General features: G+C 45.4%; 2 protein-coding genes across 3 annotated transcripts; one reads left to right on the top strand and one right to left on the bottom strand.

The window, feature by feature from the left end:
* Window positions 1-1978: 1978 nt before the first annotated feature.
* LOC100282530 (uncharacterized) lies at window positions 1979-5210 on the top strand. Of its 2 annotated transcripts, none has more exons than NM_001155438.2 (2): window positions 1979-3093; window positions 4816-5189. In NM_001155438.2, the coding sequence occupies exon 1, from the start codon at window positions 2152-2154 to the stop codon at window positions 3085-3087; it is 936 nt and encodes a 311-aa protein (NP_001148910.1). In that variant the 5' UTR covers window positions 1979-2151; the 3' UTR covers window positions 3088-3093; window positions 4816-5189. The 2 variants fall into 2 exon arrangements, with proteins under 2 accessions (NP_001148910.1, XP_008643676.1); XM_008645454.3 differs by having other exon boundaries at window positions 1986-3093; window positions 4761-5210.
* A 204-nt stretch (window positions 5211-5414) lies between these two features.
* LOC100284609 (uncharacterized) lies at window positions 5415-8149 on the bottom strand. The gene is made up of 4 exons (NM_001349011.1): window positions 7933-8149; window positions 7167-7216; window positions 6847-7068; window positions 5415-6758 (listed from the first exon to the last, which is right to left on the bottom strand). Exons 1-4 carry the CDS (start codon window positions 8046-8048, stop codon window positions 5686-5688), a joined length of 1461 nt encoding a protein of 486 aa, NP_001335940.1. The 5' UTR covers window positions 8049-8149; the 3' UTR covers window positions 5415-5685.
* Between the last annotated feature and the right edge of the window lie 6671 nt (window positions 8150-14820).

Raw genomic sequence — 14820 nt, 5'->3', positions numbered from 1 at the left:
ATTGTTCGATCAGATCGTGGGGGGAGTACTATGGGCGCCATACCGAGTATGGCCAGGTCCCAGGACCTTTCGCGAGGTTCCTAAGAGAAAATGGTATTGTTGCCCAGTATTCAACACCTGGTGTAACAGAACGCTAAATATAACACTGTGTATTACCAAGTTATGCAAGTATTAGGTGGTACTTCTTGTTTGGCCATTCCATCATTTTGTTGCTACATGAGGCATTTCAAGATTTTTTTACAGAATTTCACCTTAGCTTTACCTTCATTTGATGTATGCGTTTGCTTTTTCATATCAAAGAATGTAGCCCCTTGCAAACCTTCATTCATGCTATTTTGAACCTGAAGATCATGATTCAACAGAGCCTGATCCCTCCAATACAGAGTGCCTGCTCTTAGCCGGAGGAATCAGATCCTGCTGTCATAGTGTCATGCGACGAAGTGACACCGTGTTGTTGTCGACACTTTTGCTTTCTGTATGGACTCATGTATTTACAATCGGAGTCAAAGATCTCAACTCTCAATTTACATACATGGACAACATTCAACTCTACTCATTTAACTTTAAATTTTGCGTCGTGTGTATATCTGATCCCTCCGCTGCCGCAAGGCGAGCGGCTCGGTGACCGCGCGCCGCCACTCCACCACTGGCCCTCGGAGATTGCTCCCTCCTCGAGACTGTCCCCTCCACCTCACACGGCACCTAGACGAGCGACCTCACGCCATAGGGCCAGCGCACTCGACCGCGACCCGAGTTTCGCTTCGATGCTATCCCGGACGGCTAGCGGATGTCGTCCTCCATCTCATAGTAGTATAACACTCATTTGTATATAAGTTATTGTGATATTATATGTTCTCATTGCAACGCACGAGCCTCATTTATTAACACATTGATTATTAAATTAAATTTGTTACCTCTCATATTATGCTCAGATTACTTACATATCTTCTGGCAATTTCAAATGGGATGTTATACAGAATATTGGAAATCCTTCATTGAAACGACCTTCCTACTCATGTATCTTTATATATTTTTCCAGCATGCTCTTATCATATTAATACGAGGTAGTGGTGTTCGTTTTAAACTCTTGCATCTTGCAACATTACTCCTGCAGAAATGATGTCACTGACTCATTGTATAATTTCTCTAATGGATATATGATTAAAGAATAGAGCTGCTCTGGATATCACTAAGAATGCACCTGTTTTTCTCTACTACTTATTAAGGCTGTAAGGGTAGCCTACTTCTCTGGTTCTGTCGTTCTGCTTCGGTCAATCTGGACCGTCTGATCACATGGGCCCACAGCTGACCGCCGCCCAGTAACCTTCGAGCTCTGAATCAATCACGTGCAATCCTTGCTCCGCCAGCCGCAACCACCTCCGCCCGCGGCCCACCCGCGTCGCTAGGGACGCTCAGAGTCTTCTCCCAACCGATGATGTTGATCTCTGGCAGCGGTTTCGTGTGTCGCCCTCTCCACGTTCGTGCATTCGCCATTCCCATTCCATTCCCCTCGTGATTTAACATTTATGGAAATATACAAGAGTACCTCAACCTATTATGAAAAATAGATTAAATAAACAGTTATGCTTATGTTTATTTTATATTTATTGATTTGAATATCTAAACTATGATGTTCTATGAAGATCATTCTTGAATTTTTGCCTTTAAATTGTCTTGTTAAATCTTGTATACTACACTATTAGGTGAGTGCTCGTGCGTCACAGGACCGAGTTTCTCTTCAACGTTATCCCGGACGGCTCGTGGATGTCGTCCTCCATCTCATAACAGTATAACACACATTTGTATATATAAATTATCGAGCTATTATATGATACCATTGCAATACATGTGCACTGACCTATTATAACAAGGAGACAACATTGTGAGCGGCAAAAAAAAATCTAATTATCTCCACAGGGTCGTGGTTTCGTGGAGAGCGGATGACAGAGATTTCTGACCTCTGGATCTCTATCAATCTAAACCGTTGGATAAAGACGCTGCAAACTGAATAGGGAGCAAGACGGTTCCGGAGTCCGGACTCAAGTCCCCCAAAAATCCCAATCGAACCCGTCCGCCTATCGCCCCAAACCCTCGCCCAGCTCGAGGTCCTCGCCGCCGGCCGCCGGCCGCCGTCTCCGTCCGACCGCCGCCATGGCTCGCAACGAGGAGAAGGCGCAGTCAATGCTGAACCGCTTCATCACGATGAAGCAGGAGGAGAAGCGCAAGCCCCGAGAGCGCCGGCCCTACCTCGCCTCCGAGTGCCGGGACCTCGCCGACGCCGAGCGCTGGCGCTCTGAGATCCTCCGCGAGATCGGCGCCAAGGTCGCCGAGATCCAGAACGAGGGTCTCGGCGAGCACCGCCTCCGCGACCTCAACGACGAGATCAACAAACTCCTCCGCGAGCGCGGCCACTGGGAGCGCCGCATCGTCGAGCTCGGCGGCCGCGACTACTCCCGCAGCTCCAACGCGCCGCTCATGACCGACCTCGACGGCAACATAGTCGCCGTCCCCAACCCCTCGGGTCGCGGACCGGGGTACCGCTACTTTGGCGCGGCCAGGAAGCTCCCTGGCGTGCGGGAGCTCTTCGACAAGCCGCCTGAGATGCGGAAGCGACGCACCCGCTACGAGATCCACAAGCGCATCAACGCCGGGTACTACGGATACTATGACGATGAGGACGGCGTGCTAGAGCGCCTTGAGGGCCCTGCCGAGAAGCGCATGCGGGAGGAGATTGTTTCAGAGTGGCACCGTGTGGAACGGGTGCGGCGGGAGGCCATGAAGGGGGTGATGAGCGGTGAGGTGGCTGCGGCTGGAGGGCGCAGCGGGGAGGCTGCTAGAGAGGTTCTGTTTGAGGGGGTGGAGGAGGAGGTCGAAGAGGAGAGGAAGCGCGAGGAAGAGAAGAGAGAGAGGGAGAAAGGCGAGGAAGTTGGGAGGGAATTCGTTGCACATGTGCCGCTACCTGATGAAAAGGAGATTGAGCGCATGGTATTAGAGAGGAAGAAGAAGGAGCTGCTTAGCAAGTATGCCAGCGATTCCCTGCTGGTTGAGCAGGAGGAGGCCAAGGAGATGCTCAATGTCCGACGCTAGAAGACGGTCTGTCCTCGATTTCCATGTCTCCAATGAAAGTTATTAACTGATGTAGTGCTCCTGACTTAAAGTACTATAGAGTTAAGCAGATGAGTGTTCTTGTTTTTGTTGCATTCAAAATTATTTCTTCCATTACTGTTGGTACCGACTGCTGCAAAGAATTCAGATGATGATGCAGTGCCTCTTTTTTACAATTCTTAATCCATTGTTTGTGTTGCATTAGTAATATTGTGGTTTTGGATGTTCAAAGCTGCGTTCATCATTGAAATATAGATGCAGTGAAACCTCAACTTATACTGCTTTAGAGTAGAAAAAACGGTGTATTGTTTGTCATTGATCTATGCGCTGTTTAATCTGTGAAGCTACATCTAAGTAGTTGTGTTTATAAAAGTTTTTGAGACTTGTTGAAATTTGGTATCAGGTCTCCTTAGAGCTACTATTACTTTGGTGTAAAACATACACAAACTGAATGTTTTTCTTTAACAAGGTCAAACCCTTTAGTTATAATATGTACTTGTTGCTACTTGCTAGTTAAGCAATCAAGGTCTGAAATTCTTCTATACTCTGGTTTGAAACCTTTGGTAACTGTCATAAAAACAACTGCCTGTAATGTAAAAAAATGCTTGATTCCTTATTGCTAGTTAAGCAGAAATTAAGCATGCCTGGCTGTCTGAGCTGCCTCACCATCAGATATTTCTGCCTTTTGTTGAGAATTCAGTGCTGCCGCTTCCCCCCTTCCTTTACTATAGAACCCTTAGAGCAAGTTTAATAATATAGCCCACAGCGGGTTGTATGACCCGTCCATATCACATGTAACCAACTAAAAGTCTAGTCATATAGCAAAGCGGCTTGCATATTTAATGCTTGGCTTATCTCTTCCTCTCACAAACCGTGTTGGAGACTGTGAGTAGCCTACTTTCAGCTGGCTATTAGTGAGCAGTCCGCTTTCCTTCTCTCTCTCCATTTCTCTCTCTTCCACATCACCATAAATCTGATGTGACATGTCTTACATTTCGTCTACATCATCTTATTATACTTGCTCATAGAGGCTTAGAGTAGACTGTTTTTTAGTCGAGACATTCAGATTTGTGAAATAGTAAGAGCACATTCCCAAGATTTTTGGTAGTTGCATTGCAATATGGGATTTTGTGAGCTTATTTGTTATACTATGTACTCTCAGTTAAAAAATAAATCAGTTTCTAGTGTCACTCTAAGTCAAACCATTTAAGTTTGACCAACTTTATAGAAAAAGATAACATCTATGACATCAAATAAGTGCATTATGAAAATCTATCTCACGATATCTTTAGTGATACTAATTTGATGTCATAAATATTATTGTTTTTTCTATAAAATTAGATGAAACTTAAAATAATTTCACTTGGGACAACTCTAGAACTTGATATAATTTGGGGAGAGGGAGTAACTGAAACATCTTTCCACTGAAGGGCTTGTTCGTTTCACTGTTAATCTATGTGAATTGGGTGGTATTGAGTCGGTTTAAATCCATAGCAAGTTAAAATTCATTCCAATCCATTTCAATACACTACAATCCACATGGAATTGGAATAACCGAATAAGGCCGAATGTGGTAAAGAGTACCATGTCATGTTGTGCTCCTTTTTTATGTATATGATGCACCAGTGAAGTTTCCTCCTTTTTTTGCCATATAGAGTCACTACCTTGCCTCAAGTTTCAACATTTGTTAACCTGGTTACTTTGGATCAGACTGGCCAATTGAAGCTTTCATTGTGAGCTCAAGACGAGCACTGAGGTACAAGAAGGAACATCTTTTGAAGTGCTGGCACCGGGGGGACCAAAGACATTGTTATGTAAAAGAAAACAGGTTTGCCTGAAATCACATTTTATGTGTTTAATCAGACTTGAGCGAGTGATACTGGTGCCTGTTGACAAATTTTGACGAATGCTAAGCTTGTGGTATTATTGGTGTGCCTGTGTGCCCTGAACGAAGGCTAGACTTGTGGTATTGATGTGCCTGTGTGCACTGTAACTTAACTCGTATCATGTACAGCCATTGGCTGCAATGCACTGATCATTGATCCCTTAAAATTTCAGTGATATAGCAAAATCTGATCGTATCATCTCGTTTGATGATTTTGCTCTGCTATGTACAGCTGTGTGCCATATGCATACGCTTTCTATTGGAATACCTTTCATTTATGCAGGAGAATCTTGGGTTAACCATGTATATGCTGTTTGTTCGCTTAAAATGTAACGCAACACCATTACTTGTGGTATTCATTACCGTTACATCGGTTTGCTTCCTACTGTTTGTAATCGGTGTCATCTGATTCCATTTTCATTTTCAAACAAAGATTGTCGCCGAGTACTGCATAAATGAGCACCAAGCAATCTCGCCCACTGCAACTGGCATTTCTGATTGCCAAAGTTGCATGCATTTCAATACCTCGCAGAAGCTAACTACAGATTAGCACATCAAACAGTTCGCCTCTGGACGTTGCACGTCCATGAAGGCCACGATAATAAGCTACGTGCTCTGAAAACTGATGGTTTTATCATTGACAGTTCTTCTCAAATGAACTCCAACACTGTGCCTAATCTGAAACTGCTGTCTTATCAAAGCCTAGCCGTCTTCTTCTCTAGAATCTTCTCAAACCTGGCATCGGAGACCGAAAGCATCTGGTTCAAAATCAACCTCACCCCACACCCAGTCATCCTCGCGTACCGTGGCTTTATCCGCCGGTCCAAGCTGTACCCAAAGTACTGCGGGAACTTGACGAGCTCGCACCTCGGGTACTCCATCGCCAGGAAGAACTCGTACTTGGGGAGCAGGTTCTCCTCCAGGCTCAGCGTGTGAACGATCCCGAACCTGTTCGCCATGACGCCGACCTCCTCGACGCTGAACCCCCTCGCCAGGAAGAACTCCGTGGTCGGCCTCAGCTTGGCCTCGACGTTCAGACCGAAGGCCTGCGGGCTCTTCTGGATAAGGGACGCGGCGTCCGCGCCGATCGACCGGAAGTAGGCGGCGGTCGGCCTGAGGTTGTCGTCCACGCTGTAGCTCATGATGTGGGGGCACCGCGTCAGGATCTTGCCGATGCTCTTCTCGGAGACACCTAGCTCGGCGAGGAAGCTCACGGTCGTCTGCACCTTGTTCCGGCTGTACGTGAGGAGCGCCGGGAAGCGGGTGATCACCTTGCTCCACTGAGCCTTGTCGACGCCGATGCTCTCCAGATAAGCCATCATCGGCTTGAGATTGTCTGACATGCTGATCCCGCACAGCTGGGGCCGCTTCTTGATGATTCCTGGTATGCTGGAATTTTTCACCCCAAGCTCAAGCAGGAGCTCCACCAGGGGCTTGATCTTGCGATCCACGCTGTAGTACGCGAACGCTGGGAACTTGCGCACGATGTCCTTTATCTCCTCGTGGTCCATGCCAAGGTCTAGTAGGTAGGGGACCAGCTCAGGGAGGGCGGCGCCTGAGGCTGCCGTGCTTATTCGAGCAATCGCCTTCTGCTTGTTTGAGCTCGTGGGTGTAAACGCCATTGATGAAGATAAGGCTTCCCTTTCCATAGCAAAAGGGTCGGGGAAATTCTCCACCACCTCGACCAAACTGTCGCCATGTTCTTTGGAGAGAGCTTCGAGATAGGGAAGGAGAGCGTCTCTGATTTCAGGCGTGCTCAGCTCCCTTCCTGAAAAATAAAAACACAGGTTGTCAAAAAAAGTCCATGAGACCATGACCAATAGGTATAGGTTGTAAGAAAAAAAAAATCACAAAACCTTCAGCATATCGAGATCTGTAAGCAATCTGGAGCTTCGAGACCAGGTGCTCGATGAAGCCATCCGATTTGTTGACGATCCGTGCGGCCAGCGTGCTTCGCAGACCTTTCTGCCTCAGAAACAGGGACAGGACAGCCTTTGCTTCCTCTCTTTCCGCTGCAAGCAACCTTGAGCGAACAGATGCAGGGCTATGAGGCGCAGCCACCCATAAATCATCAGCATCTGCATCACAGAGGAGTTCCGTGCGCTGCGAAGATAAATTGCCTGTGCAGCGTGCTTTTAAGGAGAGAAGTTGTTAAGGGATGAGCAGGTAATCTCACATGACTGTGCATTGCAAATTGGAAGCTGGCGAGACACAAGGGTGCAAGATCTGCATGGACACAAGACAACAATCAGTGCACTGGAACCATCCATTAGCGGTTGCATGGGGATGCTTGACGGAGATTAGTCCATTTCTATTCAATTTTGACTAACAAGATTTAAACTCCTTCAATCCCTTCGATCCACTTCTAACCCAAGTGGCCGGGTGTGGATGACGTTTTTACGAAAATCGTTGAGGAGAACTGGGCCAGCAACCAGGTAGTGCATTCTTTACAAACTTATGTGGTGTTTGGTTTGAGAAACTACTCCATCCAAAATAAAGTGGTGCATCATGGATCCATTCCTCAAATTTGATGGGATAACTTCATTCCACATATTAGTACTAATTAACTAACTATGAGGAATTGAGTGGTGATGTATCAACTTATTCTATTCCACAAACCAAACAAAAAAGTTAGGAGTGAGAAAATGATATACTAGCTCATTACTCAAACCAAACACCCCATTACTGTGCCAAGGGGCAGGGTTTGTCCCAGATAATTTTGACCCCCCGAAGAAAGAAGCTTTCTTGAGGTAATTTAAACTGGTTGCCAAAGCTACCAAAAAAAAAACCTAGAACGCACAGTTACTAGCAGACTAGCAGTGGGGTAGCTAGGAAGGCACGTACGCCGCTGGGTACCTAGGTTGTTCTGGAAGAAGGAGACCCTACATCTCACCCTCGCTCTACAGAGGACACACTTCGAAGGGGGGAGGAAGCGAGAGTACCTGCATGAAGAGGAGGACCTCGACAGGCTGAGCCGCCATGGCGGAAGCTGCAGGCCGCGGGGCTGGCACGAGACCGGGCAGAGCTCGACGCGCGGGGGCGCCTCCAAGCAGGCCATTGCCGGGAGGAGAAGACGGAGCAGATCAGCAGAAGCACCGCAACCACAACAGCGGGGAGGCAGGGAGAGAGAGGCTATCGAGAACTAACTAGATAGACACGTCATACTGGCCCCCTTCTTCTGGACGGGGACGCCCCCTCGTCTTCTCGAGATTCTCACATCCGAGACATTGGCAATTTTGTTATTATGATTTATTAGCTTCGCTAGTATAACATCGAACGTATAAATCATAGATATAGATAGTCTCATCGCCATTCGCTAGTATATCATCGGACGTATAAATCATAGACATAGATAGTCCCACTAATCATAGACACGAGATGTTATAATAACAGACAACCAAAATTGAGTGGCACAGTCACAAATTTCTCCTCTCATCCCGTGTCATGGCAAACGGTAAAGAAAAACTAACGGACGGCTCCTTCCACCTAACGGTCCAAGAAAACAATGAAAAACTTGCTCGCGAGAGAAGGCGAGAAGCAAGCTCAAGCTGCTGTGTGGATCCTCATCGTAGCACGCATAGGTTCCAGTCTCTGCTCGCCTTCCCCCGACGTCGCCGCTCGCCTTCCGCTGCCCCCGCTCGCCTTGGAACATGCATGAGAGAAGCTGCATCGTCACTGAGATTAAATAAAATGCCTATCTCTAATAATATTCTTTAAATTCGGTCCTCCATACGTGCAGTGCTACTAAAATTCATATTCTAGTTTCGATGTCGTAAAAAAATTCGTGAAGGACACAAAGGTAGGTATGCAAAGGACAGTGATGTAAACGAATCTGACGGAAGTACGCATCAACAAATATTAAATAAATGTGTGGTCGTGCATACAACGGATGTCACAGTTAAGACTGACTTCAACGGTTCCCCCTAAATTTCTCCCCCTATATCCCACTCACGTGCCACGTCAGCGTTCTCTCTCCCCCTATTTCTCCACACTCTACAACGGTTCCCCCTATATCTATCCTCTAAACCCCACCACAATAATATTATATATTTTCTTCATCAACTAACTCAACTACCATCCAATATTAATATTATTTTTATTTCTTATTTCTACAGTACACGGGGATAACTACCATTAAATATTAATTTAATTTTTATTTCTTATTTGCACAGTACACGGACATTCGTACCATGACATATTAATTTTATTTGTATTTGTTATTTGAACAGTACACCGGCGTCACGTGTTCCACAATTAATTACCAAACGCCATAATTAGTATTAATACGGTCTTATAAATACGGTTCCATTTTATGTTTTTTAAAAAAAAGGAATTAACATTCTTCTCGTACACGACACGATTGGCTTCCAGCACACGACTGTCTTCTCCGGCAAGCCACGACCCTCTGGTTTCCTTCACACACTGAAGCTATCTTTAAATAAGGTCCTCCTGCGGGCATGCTCCACCCACCTACACATTCGTGTCTTCTGTTTCATCCGACATTCCATCAAAAATACATACTACGTAGTCTAAGTTGAGCTCGTGATGGACTCATTGCGAAGCCTGGTGTTGTCTTCATCGTCCGATGAGTCCGACGATGAGATCGATAACCTTTTGCTTTGGCACCATGTTGAGCACCATGTAATCGGAGACACGAGCATGCGTCGTAGGCGCTCCTCATTGCCTCGCCGTGTTATCCATAGGGATCACGCTGCTGGAGAAAATCTCATCAAGCACCACTACTTCGGACCTAATCCAGTGTATCCATCCCATGTATTTCGTCGACGGTACGTTTCCTAAGTAATATTTTGACTTTCATTTGGAGCTTCACATTCTTATTTTTTGCGTTGTTTTCGATTTTAGGTTTCGGATGCAACGTCCTTTGTTTCTACGTATCCTTCGTGCCGTTCAACGAGAAGACGATTACTTCACAGTAAGATGTGATGCAACTGGTTTAGCAGGTCTTGGTCCATTGCAAAAAGTATGTGCTGCTTTGCGTATCCTTGCGTACGGGTTACCAAGCGATGTCGTCGATGAGTACATACAGATTGGACAGACTACGGCTAGGGACTGCCTTATCCGTTTCTGTCGCGCAATCATATCTTCCTTTAGCGAACGATACCTCCGTATCCCTAACCACGACGACATTGCTCGCATACTTAGTGTTAACGCGGACAGGGGGTTTCCGGGTATGCTAGGCTCCATCGACTGTATGCATTGGGAATGGCGCAACTGTCCTACTGCATGGCGCGGACAGTTTTGTGGGCGCAATTCGAGGCCAACAATGATACTAGAGGCAGTCGCAGGGTATGACCTTTGGATTTGGCATGCCTTCTTTGGAATGCCAGGTACTAACAATGATCTCAACGTCCTTCATCGATCACCAGTGTTTGATCTGTTACGTAATGGATCCATGCCACCTGTGCACTTCACTATTAATGGTACCACGTACAATTTCGGATACTACTTAGCCGATGGTATATATCCCAATTGGCCTACCTTTGTAAAAGCAATTCGGCACGCTTTTGAGGAAAAAAAGGTTCACTTCACAACAAAGCAGGAGAGTTGTCGAAAGGACATAGAGCGAGCATTTGGGGTTTTGCAGGCGAGGTGGGCAGTTCTACGTGGACCTGCTTATGGTTGGGATCGTAATCACCTCGCAGACATGATGACTGCTTGTATTATTATGCACAACATGATTGTCGAGGACGAAGGTGATGGTGCAGCAAATCTGGATTTCGTTGGCCCGACAGGTCCCCCCGAAGTTTGTAACAATATTCCTGAGGTCCGCAACGAGTGGCTAAACAATCATATCCGTTCTGAATTACCAAACGACCCCGACCAGGACATCACATCTCAGACCACATACTTGTCTTTGCAGCACAACCTGATAGAACACCTTTGGGCACGTCGAGGGTCGATGGGTTGAAGGTCTTCATCCATATTATGTGGTTCAATAATGTTCTATATTTCGATTATGAACTAAGTACAAGTAGTTGTAGCAATGGAAGTCATGTATGTTGGGCGTCAGTGAAGCAGTCATGGTAACTATCCTCTGTAATGCATTTGCTACAAATAATTTGCATATGTTGCCAAACGTTTAGTCATGTATGACAACGTTATTATGAATATCAATTTTATTACAATAAACAATGTTCAAAAACCATGCTCATGTTCTCAATATAGTAAGGAAATGTTCAGACTAGTCCAAATTGTATAAAGTGCAAACACACATGAATTGGGTACGCTGATACAAAGGTGAGCAACACCTTATGAAATAAATAAGTACTCTTCAGATAGGATTGTTGATGAAAAAATCAATTAAACCTTTTCTCATCGCCATGTATACAGCTCTCAACTCTTCTGGTAAAGCATCCATATCCATGGCAAAAAGTTTGTTGAGCTCTTCAACCTTTTGCTTCCTATCTTCCATCATCAATTTTTTTCCTGCACTTCTATTTCCTTGGACTTAACCTCCAACTTCTTAAGTTCAACTTCCTTCATGAACTCAATGTTTTGTTGTTTGAGGTCTGATTTTTCTTCACTTTGCTTCAATCTTGCAATTTGAATGTCATGGAGTCTTGACAGGTAGTCAGTAGACTGGGATGAACTGGACATTGACTTCTTCCTGGATGCTTTCGTCGAGTCACGTCCTAATGGTCTCTTGCCTTTTGAACCACCCTCATCACATTGCACTTCATTAACAGAACCTGTAGGTGTTAGACTACGAACAGGCTCTGTCCCCGCATTGCCTCTCTAGGGGCTGCCATGAACCATGGCATCCCATTTGGGTTCGTTTTTCAGGCGCGTCCAGCAGTGCATGAAATGAAATGGCTTTTTCTGTGATGTTGCATACAAAGTTGCTGCTTTCGAAGTCTAAAGAACATGTACAACCACGTGTCAGTGCACGAATAACAGTAAGTTCACATCAACCATGACCATACATAAAGTATTACAAATTCATATAAGTGTACCTTGTCGTTATCTGTGAGGCCACTTTGGTTTTCCCTGAGGACTCTTGCGTAGAATCCAGCAAATTTGCCTGTTTCAGCTCTTATTTTGTCCCACCTGCTGCTGAGAGCCCTATTAAGTCTCAATGGAAACTCACCTCTAAGTTCGTTGTACCTTTTCTCTATTCTAGCCCACAAACCCTCCTTCCTCTGCCCTGTGCTAATCACTGGGTCACTACTAATCTCTAACCATGTTTTGCAAAGCAACAAGTCTTCATCAGGTTTGAAGTTCTGTTCCTTCGTCCTCCTAAATGTCCCTGGTGTATCTGAAGGCTTGGTAGGGCTGTTAACTTCCTGGACGCTGTGTTCTGCTTCGGATTCAAAAGTTATAGGGTCAGTCTGGTTGGGAACATGGGTGGACACCGGTGGACATGGAATGGGTGGTACCAATTGTGGTTGACCGAAAGATGTTTGTGTAGGAGGACCCCCAGGATTTGTCATACCAAAATATGGGTTCCATGGAGTACGAAAGGTACATGCAGATGGGTCATTAGGTCCCTGGGACCAGGTAGGATTGATCATATGGGAAAATGAAGGATTACTAAATGTTGAACCCTGTGTTGGGTCGAACCCTTGGGCCTGCCACATCTGAGGATCCCACATAGGTGGGGGGGAAAATTTGGTTACCTGTATTTGGGCTAGCAGCAGGTGGTCGAAAAGGTGTGTTTGTGTTGTTGTCTGCCATTCTGGAATGAAATACATAAATACATTAAGTTGGACAACACATAACAAACGTGGATACATTAAGTTCCACATAAGTTTAATACAAAAGGATAAAGCATTCCACAAAAGGTTCGTACATAACGAAGATAAGCTTCAAGCATTGGTACATCGGTTACGCATGCATGAAACACATAACACATAACATCCTACTTTATTTGGATGCATGACTACCACTAACACCAGGTTCTAGGTAGCACTACTACAGGTTCCAAATGCTATACCTAGTGGACCTGTCCGAGTCGTAGGAGTCATTGTCACTGGCCTCATACAATTCTGGTGAGGAAGGGGGTGAAAGTTAAATGTCTAGGCACTGGCTTCGCATCCTCAGCAAGGTTAATTTGTTCCTCCATCCTCTCCTTCTCTGGGTCAGACCTTGCTTTGGTCTCAAGTGCATCCTGCTCCATCAGGTCTACCTCCTTTCGAATAGCAAGTAGAGCATTGAGAAGGTAATGCTCGTCACCCAAATGACGGAAAGCCTCTTCTAAAAAGGTCCTAATATTGACTGCACGACTTTCCACTGAGGATGCAAGATTGAGGCCCAAGTGTTGCAGCACTTTGGCATCATGGCTGCTCATCTTGATTTGAATCCTCAAGCAGTTGCTCGTTGGCTAGACAAGGTGCATAGATGAAAAAATTAGGGCCAGTTCCGTTACTAATTGCATAAATTGAAGTGTTAATGTAAGTTAGGAAACAAATGTGGGTACAAATGTAATAAACATTTGTGGCAAAGTTATGAACCACAATGTTATTGCAATTTACCAATAATTGTTGGTTCCAATGTTTAAGCACTTTAAATTATTTGATCACAGTATCCATGCAAGGGTGAATATGTTGGTGCCTTGTAATAAAATAAACTTGCAGAAGAAACATGGGAGCACAGACAACATACATGGACAGTACACTTAAGCAGTACATTACAAACAAATAACTAAAGCAAAAAAGGATTTAGAACCTCAGTTAGTTGAAGTGGACGTCAAATAATGAAATTAAAATTTTGAAGCTGCATAATAAGTAAAGGTATCGTCAGTTCCCTGCAATGCGGAGGCATGTAAGGAAAATTGTATGATAACTGACTACAACTCATACACACAGGGACTTAGTCCTATTAGAACAAATTATGATAACTGACTACAACTCATACACAGAGGTACTTAGTCCAATTACAAGTAATTATCATAACTCACTACAACTCATGCACAGAGGTACTTAGTCCAATTTGAAGAAATTATGATAACTGACTACAAGTCATACAGAGAGGTACTTAGTCCAATTAGAAGAAATTGATATGGAACAACAAGGGGATCTGTTGGGAAAGTAAACGGTTATTGGTACTTAGTTCTTGGAATAGGAAGAACAACATTCATTTCAGTACGAGCATCATTGAGCAAACATCATACAAACAACATGACTGCAAATTAATTCACCAGTTACAGTTTGGTGGATACACTGAAATGAGCAGACGACGATGACGAATATCAAAAGCAGACAAGAGTGTTCATGTCGTATCCTATGATCGACAACTTAAAGCATTGGTCTTGGTGTAGATGATAACGACGGATCTGTTGACCAATTAACCCTAGTTGACCAAGTTCGCCATGAACATATAAATCGTTCTAATTAAACATGTGAAGTACATGTAAACCCTAGGGTCAATCGAACTTAGGTTATGTTGGGACACGGATTGAATCGGAGCTCTGGAACTTGGAGCAGCGAGTCACGTACCTTGGCACTTGAAGCTCTAATGACGCAGATCGGGTGAGCGTAGATCTGTCGGCGAATCGACGAACCCTCGTTGACCTCCGCCCAGCAGACGTCGATCCGGCGGACAGAGACGACCGGCGGCGGCGCCTTCGCACAGACCAGTAGAAAGGAATCGCGGCCGTGCGCGGATCCACGGCTTCCTTCTCCGGCGGCGTTGAAGTGGCGATAGAATCACCTGGAGCTCGCTGGACGGAGTTTTCCGACCGCGGGTGCTTGTCTGGGAAGGTACCAGCCGAGGGGGAGGCGAGCGCGGTAGCGTCCCCATCCATGTAGCGGGAGAGAGAAGGAAACGGGAGGGGAGAGGAGGAGGAAGAGGGCTGCGATGAAGGGTTTAGG

This window comes from Zea mays, chromosome 5 (genome assembly GCF_902167145.1).
Source record: "Zea mays cultivar B73 chromosome 5, Zm-B73-REFERENCE-NAM-5.0, whole genome shotgun sequence".
Taxonomy (NCBI): domain Eukaryota; kingdom Viridiplantae; phylum Streptophyta; class Magnoliopsida; order Poales; family Poaceae; genus Zea; species Zea mays.
The sequence above is the reverse complement of the archived record's forward strand: the minus strand, read 5'-3'. Positions and strand labels throughout refer to the sequence as shown.

Coding starts and splice junctions, on each gene's coding strand:
- LOC100282530 (XM_008645454.3), top strand. CDS start 2,152: ATGGCTCGCAACGAGGAGAAGGCGCAGTCAATGCTGAACCGCTTCATC.
- LOC100284609 (NM_001349011.1), bottom strand. CDS start 8,048: ATGGCCTGCTTGGAGGCGCCCCCGCGCGTCGAGCTCTGCCCGGTCTCG. Junction 7,217..7,932: donor AGGTCCTCCTCTTCATGCAG/GTACTCTCGCTT, acceptor GTGTCCATGCAG/ATCTTGCACCCTTGTGTCTC. Junction 7,069..7,166: donor AATTTGCAATGCACAGTCAT/GTGAGATTACCT, acceptor TCTGTGATGCAG/ATGCTGATGATTTATGGGTG.